At 50.3% G+C, this 24,845-nt stretch overlaps 1 protein-coding gene across 1 annotated transcript in view; it reads right to left on the bottom strand.

Moving 5' to 3' along the window:
• AATF (apoptosis antagonizing transcription factor) overlaps window positions 1-22,808 on the bottom strand; it is a 35,549-nt gene extending 12,741 nt beyond the window's left edge. The window contains exons 1-9 of the mRNA XM_063173715.1: window positions 22,712-22,808; window positions 21,161-21,349; window positions 20,532-20,972; window positions 19,871-20,008; window positions 9,719-9,833; window positions 9,226-9,430; window positions 8,396-8,560; window positions 7,245-7,328; window positions 254-321 (exon numbers count right to left, since the gene is read on the bottom strand). Of these exons, the coding sequence (XP_063029785.1) occupies window positions 254-321; window positions 7,245-7,328; window positions 8,396-8,560; window positions 9,226-9,430; window positions 9,719-9,833; window positions 19,871-20,008; window positions 20,532-20,972; window positions 21,161-21,349; window positions 22,712-22,796 (1,490 nt within the window). The 5' untranslated portion in view covers window positions 22,797-22,808. The remainder of the gene's footprint in view (window positions 1-253; window positions 322-7,244; window positions 7,329-8,395; window positions 8,561-9,225; window positions 9,431-9,718; window positions 9,834-19,870; window positions 20,009-20,531; window positions 20,973-21,160; window positions 21,350-22,711) is intronic.
• Between the last annotated feature and the right edge of the window lie 2,037 nt (window positions 22,809-24,845).

The raw sequence follows: 24,845 nt of genomic DNA, 5'->3' as shown, positions 1-24,845 counted from the left end.
AAAGAGCCAAAGCCAAACTTCAGCAGTGGGCAGGCAAAGTTTTTGTGCCACTGAGAGACAGAAACACCTGGACCAAACCTGGAAATACCTGCAGAGGATCACACGCACACAGCTGCAAGCCAGACTGGTGACCCACAACCTCTGCTGGAGAGGAGGATTTCCTGAATAATGGCACCACGGGTCCTCCCAGAGCACTGTGCCCTCTGCACTGAGCTGTGCTGAAGGGACAGGGCTGTCCCAGCCCCTCACTCACCTGCCCATGGCCACCTGGTCGTTGGGGTCCAGGGCTGTGGTTTTGCGCTCGATCAGCTCTCGCAGGAGCTGCAGGAGAGACAGAAACACATCTGAGACAACAAAACCCACCTGAAACAAGCAAAACCCACCTGAAACAAGCAAAACCCACCTGAAACAAGCAAAACCCACCTGAAACAAGCAAAACCCACCTGAAACAAGCAAAACACACCTGAAACAAACAAGCACAACCCACCTGAAACAAGCACAACCCACCTGAAACAAGCACAACTCATGTGAAACAAGCACAGCTGCGCAGCCAGCTGCCCCAGGTGAAATGGGGCAATGTGCAGGACAAGCCCAGCCCCACAGGCTGCCCCCAGTGCTGGGGAAGGGCAGGGGAACTGAGACAATTCCCAAACAGAAGCAATGAAACAATTCCCCAACAGAAGCTGGGCGGTGATGCTCGCTCAGAGAACAGCAAGGTAAAATCCCTTTTATGGCTCCAGCAGGAATGCTCAGGCAGCCTTTTCTATTTCTTTTCATGCCCTGAGGGCTGGGGTTTGTCCTCCTTGCCTCCTGCAGCCAGAGGATGCTGTGAGGAGCCTTTCTGGATCCCTGACTGGGGCTGTGTGTTTATCACCACTCTCTGCAAACCCTGCCTGCTGTGCCCTGGGCACTGGCCCAGGTATCAACATGAGGAACAGAAATAAACCCTCCAAAACTGAGGGGAGCAAACTGCTTTACGGACACCTGCCAGTGAAGGTACAGCTCAGAAACACCTGGAACTGGCCCACCTGGAACCACAATCCAGGCAATTCCAGGCAATTCAAGGATGCAGGATGCTTTTCCTCCACCCTGTACTTCCCTCTCCTTCAAGGCATACACCACATTACCAGAAAAAGAGTGATTCAAACATAATTAAAAACCTGCCACTACTTTTTTTTTTCCTACTTGCTTATTTTTAGAGATTATTACCACAGCAATTACATTTAAAAATTCCAGGAGCCAGGCCACTGGTTTATTATCACCAGAAAACAGCAAGCAACTTCTCTGCCCTGTTTATCTGATTGATTCCCAACATCTTTCTGGCACCCAATCTATCAGTTTATCTCTGCCACTTCATCACAGTCACTTCTGGCAGCTAAATACAAGATCCAAATCCAGTGTTACACAGACACACGACACAGCAAACCTGTGTAGCACTGCCACTCTGCAAACAGCTGCCCTCAAGGCTAAGCAGAAATGGGATCTTGCTTTCCAGTCAATATTCTGTCAGCAGCAAGGTGGGAGGGAGGCTTGGAGCAGCAGCCACAAGTGGTGCAGAGAGCTCAGGGCGGCTTCTCCTGCTCCAGCAGCGAGGGGAAGAGCTGTGTGCTCTGATCCTGTCCCTGGCTGTCACACCCAGCCACCCTGGGCAACAGCAGCAGGGCAAATCCTGCAGGGCTGGGCTCCTCCTGCTGGCACAGAAATCCTGCAGCACCGTGGAGAGCCCCAGCTGTGCCCACACAATGCCAGAGGGCAGCTGGATGGGATACTGGGGAGGAATTCCTGGCTGGGAGGGTGGGCAGGCCCTGGCACAGGTGCCCAGAGCAGCTGTGGCTGCCCTGGATCCCTGGCAGTGCCCAAGGCCAGGCTGGGCAGGGCTGGGAGCACCTGGGACAGAGGAAGGTGTCGCTGTGATGGGCTGGAACAAGATGAGCTTTAAGGTTCCCTCCAACCCAAACCACTCCACAATTCCAAGATGCATTTTTGGGGCTGGCTCCTAACCCTGAACCAGTTCTGTGCTCCAAATGTTCTTCAGGGCATCCCAGGTGTGGCACTGGGGGCACTGCCTGGAGAGCAGAGTGAGGCAAAGATGAGAGAGAATAAAATAAAAATAAAAAAAAAAAAAAAAAAAAAAAAAAAAAAAAAAAAAAAGCAGGAGCAAGAGGGAAATTAGGAAATGGAAATAAAAGCTGTGAAGCATCTTGCTACATCTAAATAGCAAAAGTCTCTGAGCTGAGGTTATAAATCATGCTAACAATGGTTACTAAAATAAAAGTGGATGTAGCCAGAGGCTACCACTGAAAAAGTCAGGCCAGCTGGCTGCCTTTGGTCTTTAAGGATTTGATTAGTTTTCTGTTTTCTGCTTTCTGGTTCAGAGTCCTGCATCCAGCCCCTGCTCCAGAGCCAGCCAGAGCCTGGGACACAGGGTGAATGATAAATTCATTTACTGAATAAAGCAACACTGTTTTCCCAGCACAAGACTTAAAGCACTTCCCAAATGGTAATATTTCATTAAGCCTGGCGATTCTGCTTCAAATTTATTAGCCAAAACAGAAAACTCTCATCAGACCCCATATATTCCATTAGGAGTGATATATGGTGTCTCCCAATGTCTAATTATTAACTAGGAAGTGTGAGTAAATCACCATCAGCCTTAAGCCCTGATGTGTGAAGACAGAGTTAGGCAATCCCAGCATCAAAAGGCTTTGATTTGAAAGAGATCCTGCTTTGCTTTCCTTCCTTCACCTCTGCCCTGAACTGGGGAAAGCTCAGTGTCCCAGGGCAGCACAGAGAAGAACAGCTCCATCCCAGGTTAGGCTCAGTGTCCCAGGGCACACACACAGCACAGGGAAGAACAGCTCCATCCCAGGCTCAGCTCAGTGTCCCAGGGCAGCACAGAGAAGAACAGCTCCATCCCAGGCTCAGCTCAGTGTCCCAGGGCACACACACAGCACAGGGAAGAACAGCTCCATCCCAGGCTCAGCTCCCAGTGCCAGCTGATCCTGGGACCACCAGGACAAGCCATGGGAGCAGAGGGAAGTGTCAGGGATCTTGGTTGTGCTTTGGGTCCTGCAGCAGGAGCTCTCCTGGCACACAGCAGCCCTCCCAGCACCACTGAAGGGCTCCCTACAGAATCCCCCAAGGCAGCTCCCCTCAGTGCCAGGCAGAGATGCACACAAACCCACTGGACACAGTCAGAAACGCCATCAGGGTGGTGTTCCAGGGCTCATTTCTCATTTTAGAGGTCAATTTTCATTGTAGAGGTTAGGTCTCATTTTCATGCGCTATCTATCAGTGTTTCTAATGCTGCACTCACTGACCTTTGTGATTTGCAGACCCCTAAGAATTGCCAGTGGAGACAAAGAGCTAAGGAGAGCTGAAATCAGCCTCTGACAAAAGGCTGGCTTGTCTTACACCTTACAGAGCAAATCAAATTTAAAAAGAAGTCCATCTACAGATGCCCTGTAACAACATTTGGATTTCTACCAGAGAAAATTTAAGTTGCAGCTCAAATATTATTTTAAATCCCCTTGAAATGCTTTTTAAAAACTTGTTCTTATATTTAATAAAATGCAAGTGGAAATCACTGGGCAGTCTCTTTTTAAAGCCCATTTTATTCAAATTCAGGTTTGTGTAAATGCACAGATTTGCCTATTTTCAAAGAACCCATTAAGAGAAGCTCGAAATCAAGCTTTAAAATGTGTTATTAACCATCCAGCCAGCCATTTGAAAGATACATGCCTGTGATAAGAGTATTGTATTGCCATTAACCTGTGGGATGGTTCGAGACATCTCTTATTCACACAAAACTCTAAATGCATCTAATTAAAGCCACAAGATCAGCTGTCCATATTAATCACTCACCGGTTTAATTAAGGTAAACCAGCTTGTCACAAAGCCAGCCTTCTCTATTCCTCACCATTATTGACTTTTAATACTTCTCTGGATTGGTGATTCCTTGTTTAGGGCACTGCCAAATTCAGGGAGAGGACACCAGGGTCCCCCAGGAGCTGCTGGGGACACCAGGGGAAATCTCCATCAGTGAAATTTTCCAGAAAAGCACACGGGGGGGGGGTTAAGGATGCTGATTTGGGGGTAAATCCCAGCTCTGAGAACCCCCCTGGAAGGATTTGGTGATTCCTTGGGTGCTCCCCCTCCACTCTGGTGCCCACAGCTGTCACAAAATGCCCCAAACCAGAGAGAGCAGAGGCAAGAAGGGATTATGGATATTCCCAATTCTCCCCAGGCATACCTGCTGCCAGAAGTGATGAACATTTGTTCTGGGAAGAGCTGCTACCAGTGGAACACTTAGCATATGAACACTAACCTAATTCCTGTTGGAAATAAACCAATTTCCACTCTCTCCTTTACCAGAGGAGTATTTCAAGCTAACAATAAAATCTCCACTGTAGCATGTCACAGCAGCAGCTCCCTGGTAGCACGCTAGAATTTTAAGTCTTAATGCTGCAATATCAGCTGTAATGAATCCTACGTAAATATGACTCCTAAAAATAAAAAGGCTTTTTCTTCCCTAAAAACCATGTATGAAGGAGGATTTAAAGGAAAAGGAAACCTCCAGCCCCTCACTGCTGCCAGTAATGAGGAGCTTCTGAAACACTTTAACTATTCCCACCCAAATAAAAATATTTCACTGCATTACTCAGCTCAGCTTTCCATCACCATCCAATATGGGTCATCACAATAAAAACTGCTTATAAAACAAGTGAGAAGCAGGAGAAAAGGCAAAGTGGGATGAACAGGCAGAAGAGAGTTAAATCCTGAATCATCACAAAATTCCACCAGACCCACCTGCTGAATTTTACTGAATATTAGACCTGGACAAGAAAATTGTCCAGAAGAAAAACAGATTAATTAAAGAGCTTTTTATTATAATCTATAATAAAACAGTGTAACTACTTATTCTGTTATCATTAACTTGTGCACATTCATCAAATCTGGTTCATTTTTACTTGCCTAATTTCACACTGACACATAGAGGAAGCTGATTTCCAGTGCAGTTCTTTATCTGAATGTTTACCTTTTAAGCAGTAATCAAAACAAATGAACAACTATAAAATGCTATTTAGAAGAGTGAAAAGGATGCCAAGGCAAGCCTGGATGCAGATTTCCATAGGAAGGAAGAGGCAGGTGCTGAAATGCAGGCTGCAATCAGTGTTATGCACAGGGGTCAGGGGTTGTGAGCACCCTGAGCCTGCTGCTGATCACTGCTGCAGAAGCAGCTCCCTCCCAGGGTTTATTTCCATGCCCACATGCAATCCCACACACACAAAGCAGTGCTCAGCTCTGACCCAGGGGAAGCAGAGCCATTCAGGGCCCTGGCAGCCCCATTGTGCTCTGCTCTCCCTGCTCTCAATGCAATGTTCAGCTCCAGCTCAGCGCCCTGACAAATAAAGGAAAGCACTTTATGAATCCAATTTAACTGGGAGGTGACAGAAAACACAGAGCCATTTTCCTCAGCCTCATCCCTGAACTGGCTCCAGTCTCTGCCAAACCCCACCGAGCATGGGACACAAACCAGGGCACCCCAAAACCACTGGGATCTGCACAGGAGGCACTTTGGGGATGGAGGAGAGGGGAAGGCTGGGAGGGGAGGAGAGGAGGAGGGAGGGAGACCAGAAAGAGCCCAGCAAGAGAGGAAATGGATGTGCAGCTGCCTGGCTGCTCAGCAGATGTCTGCCTGTGATGTACGAGGCCGGCAGAGGCTGTCGGAGCTGCTGCCAAGCCCTGCCAGGTGATTAAAGCCTGCTCCAGCCTCAGCACTGCAATTCCAGCCCCTGGGCTCCCCAAGTGCCACCCAAGGCTGTCTGTGCTGCCAGGTGCTGCTGGCTGGGGCTGCCCCTGCAGCTGGAGCAGCAGGGAAGGCACTCTGGAACCCAGCCCCTGTCACCCATCCTTCACCTCTGCCCGCGCCTCAAACTGCTCCAGTTTGCTGCCACCTCCCTCCTGGGAAATGGCCAAGATACAGTTGTGCCTGGCAGACCCATTTGTTTTACTCAGGTGACTCTCTTCCCTCAATGACCTCTATTAGTTTAAGTTTTAATTTAGATTAACCCCAGCACCCCAATTAACCAGGGAGGGGAGAAGCTAAGCTGGGCCTGCTCATATTTCTGAAATCACCATTTAGCACAGTTACAGTTATTAGAGGGAAAGATGGGGACACTCATCCATTGCTGTTTCCTTTTTTAAAAATTAACATTTCATGGCCAAGAAGCACCTTCTCTGCAGAGGTCCTTGGACTGTCAACCTCAGCTGTTTCTCCACTGCATGATTTTGTTACACCAACTTCACTTCTTCTGTGTTCTGAGGGTCCAACTTGCCCCCAAAGCTGAGCTTCTGGGCCACTTGGACCCAAAATTCCACCTCAGTATTATCTCAAAAGATTTATCTTTATTAAGATTTATCCTCAATCCCTGCTGCCAACAGGACAGGCCCTGTCCCATCACCACTGGCATTCTCACATGGCAACAACTCTCTCCTACTCCCCTAGAACTTTACTGGCCACTCTAATAATTATTCAGATAAAAAAAATCTGTCTTTCCAGTGATAAAATGGTATTTGTTTAGTCCTGAAGGTCAGGCTCAGTGTGGATCACCAAAGGAGGCAGAGGTTTCACACTCTGGGGAAGGGCTTACAGTGACATATTCCTCAGTATGTGACAATTCCAGCTCTCACAAAGCTGGCACTGTCTTCATTAAATGAGTTACAAACACAGTGTTTCCCTGCACTGGGTGCAGATTACTTGCTTCTAAGAATTCTGCAAATAAAGGAATAACTGGCCTGGATCCAAGCTGGCCCAGTTCCAGGGGAAGAGCTGGAGCAGCCCAGGAGCTCTCCCATTCAGCAGGTGAACGAGATGATTCACGCTGAGATGAGAACAGCTTTCAGTGCTCCTGAGGATGCTCTGGGACTGTTTTTCCTAAGGGGGCTCTGCCCACAGAGAACAGAGAGAATTCAGAGCTTTTTCTCCTGTGTTGTTTCTCAGGGAGAACAGGCACAGCTCCTGCAAGCTCACACCCACAGGGCAACTCCAAACTCACACAGCCCCAGAGCAAAAACTGAGAGCAGAGTGCCCTGAGGGACCTGCAGAGATTCTGGGTGCTAAAACAGGTACCTGAGTTTTACAGGTAAAGAGAAATACAGAGCACAGAACCAACTGCATTTTCTCTGTGAGCATCAAAACCCAACTGGAGCTGTAATTGCACCACACATTTAGCATCACCTACCTGGTGATAAAAGTCATCATCATCAAATATCTCCTCATCAATGTCCTTCAGGTGCCTGTTGGAGTCTGAGGCAGGGAGGACTTCCTGCAAGCATCAAGGAAATACTGAGAGCTCACGTGTGCACATTTCTGTCCCTGGCTCCAGAGACATCACCTGCAGCAGCTTGTAAACACACTTGATGATATGGAGGAATGGGGGAAAATTCCCAACATAACCAGCTTTTAAGGAGCAGGAATACATTTAAAGGCAAGGCAGAAACGCTGCCAATGCCAGAATAGATTTATGATGCCTTTACTGGGAAACAAATAGGACTGTGCAAAGTCTTTCTGGCAAAATACTACAGATATTTTTAATGTAATGGCAAAAATACATCTTGCAAGTCCAGTAATTCTACCTGATCTCTCAGAATTGAGTATTTATTCATTCTTAAATACTAAATTAATAAAGGGCTTACTACTAACATATTCTGTAGGTTATATGCAGTATGATCTTAAAAGGGACTTTCTGGGTTAAAGACTCTAAACTGCAGAGTGAAAACCAAGTTTTGCTGCCTCTACCTCAAAAATCAGATTTAGTGAGCAGCACAGGAGGGGCACAATCCCAGCTCAGGGAAAACCTGTCAGGAACTGGGACAGGAGATAATCACAAAACTGGAATTTATATGTTTTTCCTTAGCCATTACACTGCAGGAATCCACACTCAGAAATCCAGCAAAAGTTTGCAAATTTCTGGCTTGGCACTCTATTACTGGCATGTGTGGCTGCAAAGGGAGACCATTTTCTGTGGGAAAAAGAGATCATTTCCCTGGGTGAAATAATTTCCCTGGGGTCTGGTATCAGCTCAGAGGTGGCCCTAAGGGCATGCTCGGTCCTCCCTGGTGGCAGCTTTAGTTTTGAGAAACCCAGCAAAGTTTGGAAATGTTCAGGTTGCTACCCCAGTGTCAGCAACCAAGGCAGACCATTTTCCCTTGGAAAAGAGAAGAGTGGCTCCCAAGGGAGACCATTTTCCACGGCAAAGAGAAGTCACCCTCCTCCACCCAGCTCCCCAACAAGCACGCCCCATCGCGCCGCCGAGTTTCCCAGGCTGAAGCAATGAAACACCAGCTCTGCAGAGCTCCCCAGGATGAATCAATGAAATAAACCCCTCCTCACCTCGCAGTCAGGCCCGGGCGGAGGGGCTGGGGCGGGCTGGGGCTCCTGCCTGCCCAGCACGGTGTACAGCGAGCGGCGGGTCTGCGTGCGCCGCAGCAGGCGCTCCCTGTCCAGCAGCACGTGCTCGATCTGCGCCAGCACCGAGCGCTCCAGGGCTCCAAACCCCTGCAGGGCACCAGCACTGTCAGACAACACACACACACACACACACACACACACACACACACACAGAGCCTCTCCTGGCTCTGTGTCCCCATGTCAGCTCAGTGCAGGGATTGCTGCGAGTGTCTCTTATTTGTTTCTCCCTTCCCGACCTGAGGCGAGTTGATGCCTGGCTTAATAAAATGCCTTTGCTGTTCTGGCTCAGATTAACTTCTCCGTGATTAATACCAGCTCAGAGATGTGAGGAGAGCCTGGATCTCCGGGTGAAATGATTACACATTGTATTAAAGACTACACATCTTGGAGGAGGAGAGCCCCAGAGGGCCCTGCTTCCGGGAGGAACCACAAACAGCTCCTGCAGCAAGAGTGACATTTTCCTGGAGATTATTGGCTGTGAGGGGATGTCTGGTTGAGAAGACACAGAAACTACCAAGAGACACCCCCCACTGTCCCAGGTTGCTCCCAGCCCCATCCAAGCTGGCCTTGGACACTTCCAGGGATGGGGCAGGCACAGCTGCTCTGGGCACCCCGTGCCAGGGCCTCCCCTCACTCATAGGGAAGAATTTATTCCATGCACCCCACCCAGATTTCCCCTTTTTCAGTGTGAACTCATTCCCCATATCCCTGCTCCAGGGGAGCCATGTCAGCACACACAAACCAGGCCTTGCCTTGCCCATTTTGCCAGCTGCCAGCTTGGTCTTGTCGTGCCACTTCTGCAGGGTGCTGTTCCTGTAGCTCCTGAAGTCCCTGTAGCGCTTGGCTATGAACTCAGGGTACTCCTCAAACTTCAGCTTCCTCTTGGGGAGCCTCCTCCTCTTCTCCTGAGCCTTCTCCACTGGCTCCTCATCACTGCTGCTCAGGATTTCATCCTCACTGGAACAAGAGCACTCAGGATGAACACCCTGTCCCTCCCCAAGGCAATGTGGGACCCTTGCCGGCCCCTCCACACTGATATTTCTGTTAAAAGCCCCGTTTAGCCCCTGCTCCATAATCAGAAATATCCCAAACCAGACTTCCCACAAGGAATGCAAATAACAGTGTTACCCAGACCCAGCAGCACCTGAGAGGGCAGCAGGGTGAGGGTGCTCAGGAGGGCTGGGCATTGTCCTGTCTGCTGGACACCAAAGGGTTCAGGAAGATTTTATCTCTTTCTGCATTTACCTCTCAGTCTTTGCTTGCTTTCCATCCACCAGGTGCCTCGTGCCTGGGTACTGATAAAGCAGCTCATCCTGAAGCTCCACCAGCACTTTCAGCAAGGCCTCCAGGGCTTTACAACCTGCAGAGCCAGAGACACAAGTGATGAGATCTGATCTATGGGGGAAACCCTAAACCATGACCTGGTGAGTTTAATGAGAGGATTCTGATCAGAAAAGCAGAACTCCAGGCCCAGAGACCCTCAGGAAGAGAGAAAGGGAAGGAAAGATGGGGTGGAGGGGTGTAAATCGATCAATACACGGTGTGAATGTGATTTTTGCTGGGATGAGCAGTTCCACCTCACACACACAAATCCTGAAGGAAGATGTGATGCTGTGTAAAGGTTTTTGCAGCTGACAGTTCCTGTGTCCATGCAGTGCCTGCTCCAAAGGCTGTGGGCTCTCCAAGGTCACACAGCTCCAGCTGACTGTGGGACAGGTTAGCTGCACACTGCCACAGCATTTGCCCTTCAAATACAGCTCTTTTGTGGCAACCAGCAAGGCTGCCTGCACAACTCTGGTAGAAAACAAGTGTCTGCCAGGTCTACACAAACTGTCCCTTTGCACATCCACCACAGGGTCAGCTCTGCCAGCTGAAATACACCCAAAAACCTACACTGACCTTCCTGTGGCAGAGCACGGGGGTTTGTGTGGGGAGCAGGAGCTGGGACCTTCCCCAGAGCTGCCCCTGCTGCCTCCTCTGCCACGGAGCCAGTGGGGCTGCTCTGGTAACTCCCCAACCTCCCTTTGCACGTGGCACAGAAAGAACAGGGAGAACTTTTCCCCACTCCATTGTTGTCTTTATTTCTGCTTTTCAGTGGGGGACACAGGGATCGTGGGCAGAGTGAACAGCAAATCTTCCTGAGGCAGACAGAGGCAGAAATCAGCCCAGACACTCAGAGGTCTCAATCTCTGCGTGCTCCCACTGTGATATTGCTCAGCTGTCACCACCTCCAGATAAATGATGGCCTGACCTCAGGAACAGCAGTGTCAAGGAGAAGATGCTTTAAGATTTCTGTTGCAGATCAGCTGCTGGACTGGCCCTCCCTGAGCCCGTGGTTCATTATAGATCCACCCTGACAACTGCTCTATATAAACCTATTAACGGATTAGGTTTGCTGCACTTGTAAATCAGACGTGCGTGAGCATCAAAACAATTCCACCAGACAAACAGACAAAAGCCCTTAAAAATGCATTTGTTGTAGGTGTCTGCAGCTAAAGCATCACTTGCAGGAGCCAAGTGCCCCCACCCTAGCCTGAGTGCACAGCTTACACCAGCAAAATCCTTCCCACTGCCTGCAGCACAGCCCAGCGTCCCCTGAGCTTCCCAAACTGTTTATTTTCTCCCTGCTGCCTCTCCTCCAGCAGCAGTGCTAATGCACCCCAGGCAGCTTTGATCCTGGCAATTACAAGTGGAGCAGCACTCCAGCCCTTCTGGGGTACAGCAGCAAGGAAATAAAGACAGGCTCAGGCTGCCCCGGGCCATGAGACAGAGCCCAGCACAAGTGGGCATGGGGAGCAGCTCCATTTGGAGTGAAGGGGCTGCAGAGGGCAGGGAAGACAATGACCGTGTGTCTAACCAGGTGGGAGGGCTAATTACCCCAGGCAGTGCCTTCATCACAGCCTCTCAGAGCTGGGTAATTTCCCTGCTCTCAGTTCTTGGGTATTTAATGGCATTATTGGATGGCATTCTCACTTCTGCTGCTGGCAGCTTCAGTGTGCTGCAAACTCAGCTTCAGAATCACCCTCCTCTGCTCTCTGCCCATCCAACCCTGCCCTATCCATCCCACATTTCATTCCAGAGGGGGCTGTTTTCTTTCCAGCCTCCTCTCCATCTCCTCTTCACTCTGAAGCCCCTTTGCAGTGCCTGCTCTGGGGCAGAGTCTGGCCCCACCTGTGAATGAAGGCAGCACAAACCCAAACTGATCCATGGATGCAAACTGGGTCATTTAGAAAGGACCCTGGACACTGACTGACCCTCCTACCTACCCCCAGCAGGATTTCTGTAATGCTGCTCCTTGGCTGGAACTGGCACACAACAAACCTGGCTGGAATGTAACCTCCAGCTCAGGTGGGACTCAGGGTCAGTGGTGAGACACTGCTCTGGAAGAGTCCACAGGAGCCCCTTCCTTTGTGTCCAGGACGGAAAAGTTGTTCCAGACCCATCAGGCAGCAGATGAACCCACCCAGAACACTGGGAGCCAGCACCAGTAAATCACAGCGTGCCTCTCTCTCAATATTCTTACATCTTCCCTTCATGCAGCCCCCAGCCAGGCTGGAAGCAGCCCTGGAGCATTTAGCTCCATTCAGGGACAGCACTGCCATGGATCAAAGTGCCAGGACACCCACCAGAGATGAACCCTGTCCTGCTGCTGCCCTCAAAGCACACAGACTCAGTTCTGTCAGTGCCAGGGGTTGTGGGCATGCTGAGTGGGGACACCTGGCTGCAGGGGGCTGCTGTGCTCATCCGTGCTCCAGGCCCAGCATTCCCACAGCTTCCCAGCCAGGAAAAGCCCTGCACTCCCTTCCAGGAGCTCTAAAGATGGGGTCTCATTCCACCCTCCCAAGCAGCTGCACGGGACACTGAATCCTTGGGAAAACCCTTCCCAGGCTGTTCCAGCAGGAACCACCACCTACCCAGCACACAGCTCCACTGCAGAGCTGTGCCAGCACTGCAAATCGAGCACTTTTCCCCCTCAGTTCAATCTGGGGCTCTGGCACCACAGGAATATCACAGGCATGCAATGCTCTCCATCCTCCCTGCCCCTCCACAGGCTGGGGAAGCACCCACACAGGAAAGCTGGGGCACTGGGATGAGGGATGCAGAGCAAAAGCTGGGCTGGGAGTGTTCCCCTGCCTCCATGGACAGTCCCAGGGAGCCCCCATAACCCCACCACACAAATCAGATGGAGGAGAATGACCCACCCTCTGATCTGCATGGCTGCACACAGGTTTATCCCAGGAGAAGGGGAACCTTCCCTCCCTTCAAGGCTGTGGGACAGGAGTTAAACTGCAGGTCAAAATGGCCCTCGAAGAGCTGGCCCTGGAACAATGCTCCCCACTCACAGCCAGCAGCAGCCACTTGCACTCGTCATCCCCAGCAATTAATCCCCCACCAAACACGTTTGATTAAATCTTTTCAAGCAAATCCTTTGCTTTGCTTTTGTTAGTTCACTTCTTGTCAACATCTATTAAAATATGCCTTTAATTCTCCCACAATCTTAAAAAACACCGATTCCACTGTCTTCAACTTTAATCAACTGTATGGCCGGCATTTTTCATTTCATAATAATGTGCTGTTTGGAATTCAAGAGGCAGGCTCAACATCAATCATTCGGCAAGAATTTTTCCACTGCAATAAATATGCAAATGAGGAAAGCCAGTCAGTCGTATTTCAGGCCCGACTTGCTAGTGTTTTAAAAAAGACACAAATTTATTAATTGCCGTTGGCCAGCGGAATCCTATTACTTTGGGCATTGATTACAAAGCTGTGTGAGTGATTATTGTGCAACTCGCAGGCTATCCAGGCATGAGGAAAAATTATTAAAGCAAGGCAGAGATTATCAACTCGGAATAACAATAAGCCTTAACATTTTAGGCCTCTAACTTCTTCAACAAAGAATTACGCCGCAGCTCCAGTGTATCATAATTCTGAAGGCTGTCAGTATTACTTTTGGAGCTTGCTCTGTATTCCCAGCAGCAGGGAAAGGAGGGGGAATTCCTCCAGGTGGCACATCCCAGACACGGGGCTGGGGGCCTGGATTAATCCCAGGGTGGAAGGAACCTCAGAGGAACAGGCAGGATGGCAGCAGCCCCAGCCTGGCACCCCTGAGCATCCTGGGGTCCCACAGCAGCATGGCACAGAAATTAAAGAAATAATTCTGGTGGGTACACGAGCTCCAAGAGCCAGCCCAGACTCAGTGTGATTTTTTACAGGTGGGGTGGTTACATTCCCATTTCTCACACATTTAAAGCACTGGGAAATCTGTCCAAATGGGAGCAACACTCCTTTCATGCTCCCCAAAGCAGGGGGTTTGGGGAATTTCACCAAATGATAGAGGAAAAGGGCTGACTTTGCTGCTGGCAGCTCCACACCCAAGCCCAGTTTGCTGGTTCCATTGGAATGCAAATGATGCAAGAGCCTTTGCAGAGGGGAAAATTGCATTCCCTGGGCACAAAGGAGCCAGGGCTGCACCCCCCTGCCACAGCAGAGCTTCAGCTGACTCCCAAGGAGTCCCAGAGCAGCCTCAATTTAGCCCTTTCACTCCCATATTACTGCATCTGACAGGGAGGACAACAGGATCAGACACAGATGAGTTTGCTAAAAGTAAAGAAAATAAGTGGATTCAACAAGAGAATAAAGGCTGGGTGCTCAGGGGTTTATGAGAGGGGACTGGGGGAGGGGGACAGCTGAGCAGGAGAGAAAGAGAAACACTTCCATGAAGTTCATGCTCTGCTGATTCACCTCAACCATCATCTTCTGACATCAGCCCAAACCAGGGAGGGGCTGGGGCTGGCAAAAATGAGATTTATAAAAACTGATGCTTTCCATTGCTGGAAATGCAAAGAAGCTGACAGCACACATTCCTGCCTCTGCCAGCCTGCAGGCCCCAGGTACGTGGGCAAGGAGGAGAAAGGAAGAGGAAATGTGAGATTTCATGAGACTCCACAGTTCTATCTGGATATTAAGGCCAGAAGGGAACATTAGCACATCCACACTGACCTCCCCACATAATACCAGGCCATTAATTATATTTATCATGACAAGCTCTGAGTTTCCATCTCAAGGTACCCAATTGCCAATTAATCCCAGTTAGCTGACATTTGCACATGCTTGTCTGGACACTTTTAAAGCCTTTGTTTCCCTGCATCTTGTTTGTGCAGTACAAAGACTAACATGCACAAATATTTAGCTAAATTCAGTTTAATTAGCTATTAATCTTGAGAAACTCAGGTGTAGGCAAAGCTGAGTGTGGTGTAATCCCACGGGCTGGGATTCAGATGGATCAGGGCACCAGCCAGGGACTGTCCCAGCTTTTCCTGCACCAAAATTTAAGGCAGATTTCAAATAAACCTCAGACATCACCAAAGAACAACACACATGGGCTGTGGAGATCACCTATAAAATCAATTTACCACACCCATTCATGAGAAGGAGACAAAAATTCAGCTCAAAAATACTGAATAGCACAAGCCAAAAGCCTTGGCACTCTGTGGGGGAGGACAAGAGTTTTTCCTCTGAAAATACCCAAAACTGCATGTTAAATAAATATCCTGCATTTCTCCACTACCTCCCACACAGAATTCCTGAACAAACCACAGACAGTAATGACAAACCAGAAAATACCTTCCTGGTACCTCTCACAGCCCAAATTCTGCACAAACATCTGCATTTCATCACCCAACTTAACACTCACAGAGCAACTGCAGAGCTCCAAACCTGAGCCCTCTCCATCCATGGCTCTTCCCTCTCATATCACACCCAGAATGGCTCAGGAGCTGCTCATCCTACACAGCTTTTGGTAGCCCCTCCCTACCAAAAGTTCTCCATGCATATTCCACAAAATTCAGAAAAAAGGATCTGATTCCTTCATTTCCCTCAGCTGAGAGAAGAGTATTCATTAATGTCAACAGGCTTTGGCTCAGCCCCAGAAAGAGCTGAACAGATTCTCCATGAGATCAGAGAGGACAGGTGGAATTTGGGGACACCTGCACCCACATCCATTTCCATCCCACCCAGTCCTGCAGGGACTGACAGGGCTGATGCTTTTTGTATTCATAAAGTGTCCAGACTAACACAATTCAATTAAAATGAACTACCAGTTTTAAGTGGGCTAGATCTGATCACAATAATTTACACTCAGGCTTGAAACCCGGTTCTGCTGTCACACATTTGTGCAGGCTCCCAGTAAAATCTTCAAAGCAAGAATATATTTAAGTCCATGATCTTGCCTAGCACCAATTAATCCTGTAAGTGCTCTATGCCTCTGGAAACTGTGTAATCTGCCTGTGCCTCAGTTCCTCCCCCTCCCTGACACTCACCCTGCTCTGCATTAATGCATTAACATCTCCAGATGGAGGTGTGGATACACTGGAGCTCTAAAAGCCACCCAGGAATGGAGGGGGAAGCAGAATTACCAGGGAGTTTTGCTGCTGAGTCCTGCAGGATTCCCTTCAAAATTCCAAGCCTGTGTCAGTGAATCCCACTTCACCACAGAGCTGCTCCCACCCAGGTGTGCCCAGGTGAGGGGAGAGGGGAGGCCTTGCAGCACATCCCCTCTCCCAGGAAGGAACAGCTTCTCTGGCACCTGCAGCACACTGGATTGATCCAAAATTAGTCCCTGTTTAATCAGGGTCCTCAACATGGCTTACCTGGATGTGGTGGAGGATGTAAAGATATTATTTTAAAGACTGGGATTAAGAGAGCCCAACAAAAATCCTCATTAAAAAGACACTGAGAACACACTCATACAATAACTGCGACTAAACAGAATCTTTCCTTGTCTCCTAATTTCAAAATATTGCAGAGCCAACCCAGAAGAAAATGAAGATACTGAGGGTGAAGCACTCAGACAGAGAGGTCTGAATGTGCTGTTTGGTCCCAAACCACAGAATCTGTCATGGGACAGGAACCCAACCTGCTGTGCCAGGGCCCAGCTCAGGAATTATTCCAGATGAGAGCACAGCTCTTTCCCACTCACCACAAATTTCCACCCCAGAAAGAGCCATTTCTGGGTCCCTCAAAGTTTTAGGAACAAAAATCCAACAACTTCATTTTCCAGAAGCCAACAAAGCCCCTGCGGTGGTTTTGGTTTTTTTTGTTTTTTGTTTTTTGTTTTTTTTTAAATCTGATTCACTATATTCAGGTTTATTTTATTACTAATCACAAACCTTGGTGAAACTTCACCCCAGCTCTCCAAAGTGTAAATAAGTTAATATTTGCTGTTGGGTCCTGCACTGAACAAATCCATCCCCACACACCCTGCATATCTACTTTTACCAAACCCACTATTTCCTCCATTTCTTGAAATTATCTGCAGCTTATGCTGAGGAATAGAAATGTGGGATTCTGGTATTTTCTCTCAATCCACTGACAGATGAAGACAGAGCCAAAAAAACCCCAAACCCCACACAAATGCAGTGAGCAGTTTGCATTTCAGGGACCTCCTGAACTCTTGCAAAAGGGAAGCACAGCCACTTGTCCCTTTAAAATCCTGCAACTTCCATCAGTTTCTGGCAAAAAACTTCCTCACCTTGGCTTCTGTACACTCTTAACTCATCTCACCAACTGTAAAGTGAAAATAACACAATCTGTTATTTAAGAGCTGAAATTCCCAGCTCTTTTTGAAAAGCATGAAGTATTAGTCACTGAAGTGTTCCCAGTTTAGTATTTTTAACCAGAATTAGAAAGGAAAAGCTCCAGGCCTGTACTGAGAAGCTCAGGCCTTTGAGGATGGAGAGATTTAATTCCTTAAAGCCCTTGTTACCTCCTTGTCCCTCAATTATTTGTGGGTTTTTTCTGTCACCCTATCAAGATTTAACACAACAAGCCCCAAACACTGGAACTGTTTCATTCCTGACACCCCACCAATGTTTATCCCACCTCTACCTTGGCTCTGCCTTGCCCTTGAGGGGATTTTCGTGGCCAATTCCAGGAGCTGCCCTCCCAGGCTGGCAGCACAGTGAAATATGAGTGGCAGGCCTGCAATCTGTGCACAGCCCCACACAGAAACTTGCACCTTGCACTCCTTTCCTATGTAAATAACGCAGGGATCCTGCGGGAACATGCCAGGGATTGGAATTTTTAATTAATGGGTCTCTTTAATGTGCAAATCAGGAGCAGATTGCAAATTCTGACTCGCATTGATTATGAAAAACATTAATTGAACGTGCAAGACCCCAAACAGAAGCAACATCTCAAGCCCTGGACCAGACTGGGAGATGCAGAGCAGGGAATACAAATCTGTCCTGAGGAACAGCCCAGCACCCTGGAATTGTGAGCTGGGAGGGTTTGTGTGTGCAGGACATTGGACACTGGACATTTGTGCTGCTTTCAGGGCTCAGCCACTCTGATCTCAGCACTGAAAACCACCCAGACTTGGGTGCAAAGCAGGAATAAACATGAGCTCCATGCCCACAGTTTGGTCTCCCATTTGTATGTAAAAAAGGGTGACAGAAAAAAAAATCTGGGATATAATTAAAGATTAAAAAAAAAAGGGAAATAAAAAGTAAGACAGCACAAACAAAGCAATGCTGTCTCTTTAAACAGAAATTCATCCTATATAAATTATGGCCATAAACTTTTCCTGCAGTGCAGCCTAATTAATTCTTGTTCTATACACAAAGGGAAATGCTGGGTGACAAATGGGTGTGAAGCCTGAAAGCTGCCAGGTCTGCAAAACATTTTCTACTTCAATTTATAAGCAATTTTGCAGTAAATCATCTACCAGAACCTGAGATCTCAGGAATCTAAGGTTGTCCAAAGCATGTTGTAACATTCAAAGGGGAAAAAAATCATAAAAGATTACAAAAATAATAAATTAAACGTTTTAGGCATTGTAACCTCCGGTCTCAAAATCTGGAAAATGAGCATGACCTTGCCATTTTCATCCAGGTTTGGCTTTAAAACTGCAAATGGATGGAGAATTGCTGTCTGCTCTTTAACACAATTACACTCTGGCCCTTAGGGAATTCCAGCACCACAACAGGGCTGTCCCGAGTAGGAGATACCCAAGAGGAAAACACACAAAGGACCATTTTCCAATTCAAAAGATTCAATCTTCCTTTGAGCACAGCGCAGAAATTTCATGAGAAATAGAAAGATTTAGGGGAAATGACTGGAAACACTCTTGTCCAGGAGCTCTGAGAGCACTGGGAGCCTCCTGACTTCAGCATCCTGCAGGGTCACCCAGAGTCTGGGATTTTGGCACCCAGTCTTTTGTGCAACTGGAGTACCAAATCATTTCCTCCTGCTCAGTGAGGGTGATGAAAACAAGCCAGATTTATTCTATGGGCTTGGGCAGAAGTGCTGAGGCTGCCCTGAAAGGAGAGCATCGTCCAGGCCATGATGAGCCCCAATCCTGCCCAAGGCTGAAGTGCAGCAGCAGTGGTGGAATGTCCCTAAATTCAGCATTTCCCATCTGTCAGCCTGAGATTTCCCCAGCTAACACTGCCCTGTCACTCCAGCTCTGTGCTCTGTCCTCACAGATGACCCAGAGAACACAAACCCAAGCTAGGGGGAACATCAGAGAACATATCCCTGCCCAGATGATGAGGAGAAGGTCAGGAGGGGACCATCCAGCACCTCTGAGCAGTGCAGGCTCCCCCAGAGCCCTGCACAACTGAGGCCCCAGCCTCTGCAGCACTGGGGACATTACACTCCATGCTCCTGGCTGTATTTTGCTTATGGGAAATACCAAAATGTCAACCACTGTTTCTGTTAAAGGTCTTTAATGATATTGCATCTTAGACCTGTAATGAAACATGGAGCTGGGGCAGCTTGTAATGCATCTCATTAAGGACATTAATAACGTGTGTTCCACTGAAAGGTCAGCACAGCCTTGGTGGAGTTTGCCTTTTTGTCCTTAATCACTTCACTTCAAGCAGCAGAGCCAACTTTGAAGCAGAAAGCAGCTCACCTGTAACTGCAGGTAAGCTGGCTGCCCTGAGGCAGAGGAGCTCAGGCAGAACTTGCTGCAGGACCAAGGTTCAGGGCATGTCTGATCACCCAGACATCTCCCTGCCCCTGCATTCACCTCCAGGCCAGGAAAAAGGTGTCCAAATGTGAAAATGGAACAGACCCACACCACACTGAAACCCAGTACTCTGCACCCACCCACTGCAGCCTGCATGTCATGATTTCATACTGGGGAATCTACCACAGATCTCATCAGAACAGACTCAGGAATGAACAGATGGAACATTTCCATGCTGGAATTCGTGTGCACAGCCCTTCCTTTGGGCTGCCCTGCTCCTGCTTTGGGCACACCCCAGCATTCACTGGCCCAGCACACCCCTGGCACAAGGTGTCTCTGGACAAAGCACCCAGCTCTGCCCTGAACAGCAATGGGGAATTGTTTGTAAGGGTCTGAGCAAGGGAGAAAGATTAAAAGGCTCTTACAGTTCTCCACAGCGTGGTCAAAGTCCTGTCCCCCCTCCTTCCTGAACCTGGGGTAGGTGTCTGGCTGGGGCAGCCTGTTGGCTGTCAGGAGCACCTTCTGCATCTTGATCCTCCCTTCCATCAGCTGATCCCACAGGGCTTCAAAGAGAAGGGAAATGAAAGAATCAGTTAGCAGGACAAAGCACTGGTTCCTGTGAAGGGCCTGGCAGCTCAGGCCTCTCCTCCTGCCCAGGGCAGCCCTGGCAGGCACTGGAGCACAAAATGGGAGCCACAAATGGTCCCTGGACAAAGCAAATCCCAACTGCAGCTCTGTGACCCACAGACCAAACCCCCCCTTTGCTTTACTGCTTCTAAGGTGTGACAGCTGAACAGCTCAGACAGAAGAAATGGCATTTTGGGAGTGACACCTTGGAAAGAATCAAAGTGATCACAGCAGGAGCAGTGCAGGGAGCTCCCAAACCCAGCGGTCCCATGAGGACACTCAGCACTGGCTCAGTTGAGCCCATGGATAAATACACTTCCCATCAGGAGCTGTTCCAGCAGCAGGGACACCAGAACATCTGGCAGAACATCTGCACACACAGGGGGCTGCTGCAGCTGCACCGTGCTGAGGGGCTCAGGCTGCTCTCACACTGCCAAACACACACAAGCATGCACAAACCTAGCTGGTTCCTCACAGCTTTGCCCTTCTCCACCTCCTCAGACTCCTGTCCTCTGGAGAAGGTCAGCACTCCCCCATCATCTTCACTGTCTTTGGCTTCTTTTCCATCATCGTGGTTCTCACTCCCAAATTCCTCCTCCTCTTCCTCCTCCTCGTTTCCATCTTCCATGTCAGCATCATCTTCATCCTCATCCTCGTCTTCATCCTCCCCTTCGCTGCTCCCCACATCATCCATGCCCTCTGTAAACTTCTCAAAGTCTGTGATGTTCTGGGAGCTGAACTTGGGTGCCTTGGCCTCTTCACCATCCTCTTCCTCATCCTCCAGGTCCTCCTCCTGCTCACTGCCAGCACTGCTGGGCTTCTCCCTGCCCTTGGTGCCAGCACTGTCCTCCTCTTCTGAGCCTTCACTGGCACTGTACCAGTCACCCAGTGCCTCTTCAGCTGATAAATGAGAGAAAAAAGTTATTTACTTGGCAGAAAAGTTCACCAGCATCAGCTCAGGTCTGGCTAGTTGATGTCCAGCTCAACTGTGGCTGTTCCCTGCCCTGTGACAGGTTTGCCATGCTCAGTCACGAGCTGACACCATGTTCTGCCAGCAAAAAGGGGGGAAAAAAAATGAGATTTCTTACCAGATCCTTCTTCAGACAGAGCATCTCCCCAGAGCTCCTCCTGCAGAGCCTTCCGAGACGTGGCTTTCCCACTGTACCTCTTATCAGCCTCCAGGAGAGAGGCTGAGGCTCTCTTCCTGATATTGCCAACAGGCAAAATGTCATCCGTGCCCTCATCCTCAAACCTGTCAATCACTTTAGCAACTGTAGCTGTGGGGGGAGAAAGGGAAGGGGTGTTGGAAACTGAGCTGAATTCCAGCCTGGAAGGAGCCCTGGGAAGCTCCTCAGGTTCTGTAACAACCAAAGAGCTTCACCCCTGCACTGCACAGGGGAGCAGCAGCTTGGAAAAGTGCAGGAAAGGCACACAAATAATTCCCTGCAAGGGGGAGAGGCTCCTGCATGAAGCAGAACATGAACTAAGCCCATCCAAGCCCTCCCAGGGATGCAGGAGAGCCCTTTGTGACTCTGCAATGCCTTCACTCGCTTCATGCCTGCAGGTTAAAGAGGAAAACTGCAATCCAGCACTCTGGCCTCTTGCTATATGCACAAACCACATAAACATTTCAGAAAAGCTCCACAGAGGAAATCATTTCACTGTGGTTGTTGCCCTCCTTCATCCTCATCTCCTGCAGGACACAGAGCAGGGCAGCCCAGCCCAGAGAACACATCCCACCCTCCTCCCTCCCTTCCCACTCATGGGCAAGGCACCCTGTGCCAAACTACAGGGGCAGCTCTGTGGGCAGTGACTCAAACCCCTGAGTGCTCCTATTGAGTGCTTGGAAATGTTAATGCCTGGCTTGGAGTGTTTGTGAAAGGCAGAGGGGGCAAAAAATATCTCATAACCAAAGCAACAAAGTGCTCATAACCAAAGCAACAAAGTACAGACACTCCAGGCAGCAGAGGATGCAAAATGCTGGGAAACACGGAGGGCAGGGCAGATCCTTCCAGCCACCTCCTGGGACCCTCAGTCCTGGCACCACCACGGGATGAGGTTCTCCCCAGAGCAGCTGGGGCTGCCCCTGGATCCCTGGCAGTGTCCCAGGCCAGGCTGGACGGGTTTGGAGCAGCCCGGGATAGAGGGAAGTGTCCCTGCCATTGATGGCACTTGACGGGCTCTGAGGCCCCCAACCCAACCAGTCTGGCATTCTGTGAAGTCTGGGACAAAATTATGGTTATAAAATGGGAAAAAGCCTCTGCTGACCACGGTAACTTCCCCAGTTAATAAAACGTTTCTTACAAGACGCTGCTGCTCTCACACAGACTGCAGGAAAGAACCAGGCCAGGCCTAGCACAGCCCCGACCCGGGGGTGGCCCCGGCCCCCGAGAGAACCCCGATCCGGACACATCCCCGACCTCACATGGGGCGGATGAGCCCCATGGCGGAGGAAACCCCCAGACCCGAACAGCCCCGACCCCCGAGACCGCCCCGGGCCGGGGGCACGGCGGGAACCCGACCCTCCCCACGGCCCCGCGCCACGTGCGGCCGTGCCGGCAGCGCCCGGGCCGCTCCCGCCCGCCCCTCCCGGCCCCGCCGGCCGCGGTGCCATCCCCCCTGCCCCGGTACTTCCGCACCTTCCTCCGCATCATCCTCGGGGTCCCGCGGGGCGGGCCGGGGGTCCAGCAGCTCCTGCAGCTGCAGCGCCAAGGGCGCCGCCATCTTGGGGGAGAGCGGGGCGGGGCCGGGGCGGGGCCAGCGCAGGGGAGGGGCTGGGGGCGGAGCCTGCGTGAGGGGACGGGGCGGGGCCTGAGGGGCGCCCGGACTCACCGGGATCCAAACGGGAATAAACCCGGGATCCAGCAGGGAATGAGCCCGGGATCCAACCGGGAATAAACCCGGGATCCAAACGGGAATAAACCCGGTATCCAACCGGGAATAAACCCGGGATCCAGCAGGGAATGAGCCCGGGATCCAACCGGGAATAAACCCGGGATCCAGCAGGGAATGAGCCCGGGATCCAAACGGGAATAAACCCGGGATCCAGCAGGGAATGAGCCCGGGATCCAACCGGGAATAAACCCGGGATCCAGCAGGGAATAAACCCGGGATCCAGCAGGGAATGAGCCCGGGATCCAACCGGGAATAAACCCGGGATCCAGCAGGGAATGAGCCCGGGATCCAAACGGGAATAAACCCGGGATCCAGCAGGGAATGAGCCCGGGATCCAACCGGGAATAAACCCGAGATCCAGCAGGGAATGAGCCCGGGATCCAACCGGGAATAAACCCGGGATCCAAACGGGAATAAACCCGGTATCCAACCGGGAATAAACCCGAGATCCAAACGGGAATAAACCCGGGAACCAACCGGGAATAAACCCGGGATCCAAACGGGAATAAACCCGGGATCCAGCAGGGAATGAGCCCGGGATCCAACCGGGAATAAACCCGGGATCCAAACGGGAATAAACCCGAGATCCAAACGGGAATAAACCCGGGATCCAAACGGGGATAAACCCGGGATCCAAACGGGGATAAACCCGGGATCCAAACGGGAATGAGCCCGGGATCCAAACGGGAATGAGCCCGGGATCCAGCCGGAGCCCCCCCGAGCCCCCCACCATTATCAGGGGATTTGCAGCCCATGTGGGCAGCAGGGCTGTGGGAACTGGGGCTCCCGGTACCGGATCCCAAACCGGTGGCAAAGTGCCATTAATAACGCACAATATGACAACTATTGCTTTAAATCAACGTCGAACTTTCTCTGCCTCTCCAGCTGTGCAGAACTGAATTAATTCTCCTCCCGTCCTGTGTTAGATATTCTGTGGCCTCTGCTGGAGTCCCTCTCACAGCAGCGAGGTCCCGGAGCTGCGTTCTCAGGCCAGGCCTTGCTCACAGATAGATCCTTACACCTGAGTTACACCGGAGCTACACCAGCCACGGGGAATTCAGTAATTTTGGCTCCTGGGGTCGCACTGTGGCCGAGGAGCAGCAGCCAGGCGATGCAGACATCCCTGCAGAGAGCATTAGCAGGGACAGCCCTCTGCCAGCCTCTCCTGACCCCTTTCTGTGCTCCTAAGGTGGCCCCAAAACTCTGGGAATTGCCTGGAATTGGGGAGGCTGGCATGGATTTTGTTCCAGGGAGCAGAGCCCCCTCGCAGCCTCTGCAATCCGAGCTCCAGATGGAGCCCTGAGCTCCAGACCCCACAGTGAGCTCCAAATTTGGGCTTTCCACATCCACATTCACCTGCGAGGGCTCCAGCAGCCCCCTGTGAAGCTGAGCGAGCTGATCCTCATCGCCTTCTTGTCCTCCCTGCCCCAGAGGTGCCTTTAAATGCAAATAAAAACCATCGGGATGTGGCTGGTGCCGGGAGGACGGGGCCGGGATGCAGCCGGATCCATCCCGCCGCACGGCTCATGCGGGCGCTTCTCCTACAGAGGGCAGAGGAATATCAGGAATTCCCATCGCCGGGAGAAACCTGGCAGGCACCGCGAGGGAGCGGCTGGAAAATCCCAAACATCGCCGTCCCCTTCCCAGCCCCGCTGGGACGCTCCCTGACGCTGGTTACCTTGATGGCAAAATAAAGCTGGATTTATAGAAAACCCAATGTTTACTGAAAACGCACATTTTCACAGCAACCCAAGCTTTAAAATACCCAACAGCAAAAAATCCAACTCAGTTTTGAGTTGTATTTATTATTGAGCTTGTATTTATTTTATCACGGCAGGATGGATGGCTCTAATGCTCTGCATCATCGATGGTGGGGGT

This window comes from Melospiza melodia, chromosome 21 (assembly GCF_035770615.1).
Source record: "Melospiza melodia melodia isolate bMelMel2 chromosome 21, bMelMel2.pri, whole genome shotgun sequence".
Classification (NCBI taxonomy): domain Eukaryota; kingdom Metazoa; phylum Chordata; class Aves; order Passeriformes; family Passerellidae; genus Melospiza; species Melospiza melodia.
This window is presented reverse-complemented; position numbering and strand designations above follow the sequence as displayed.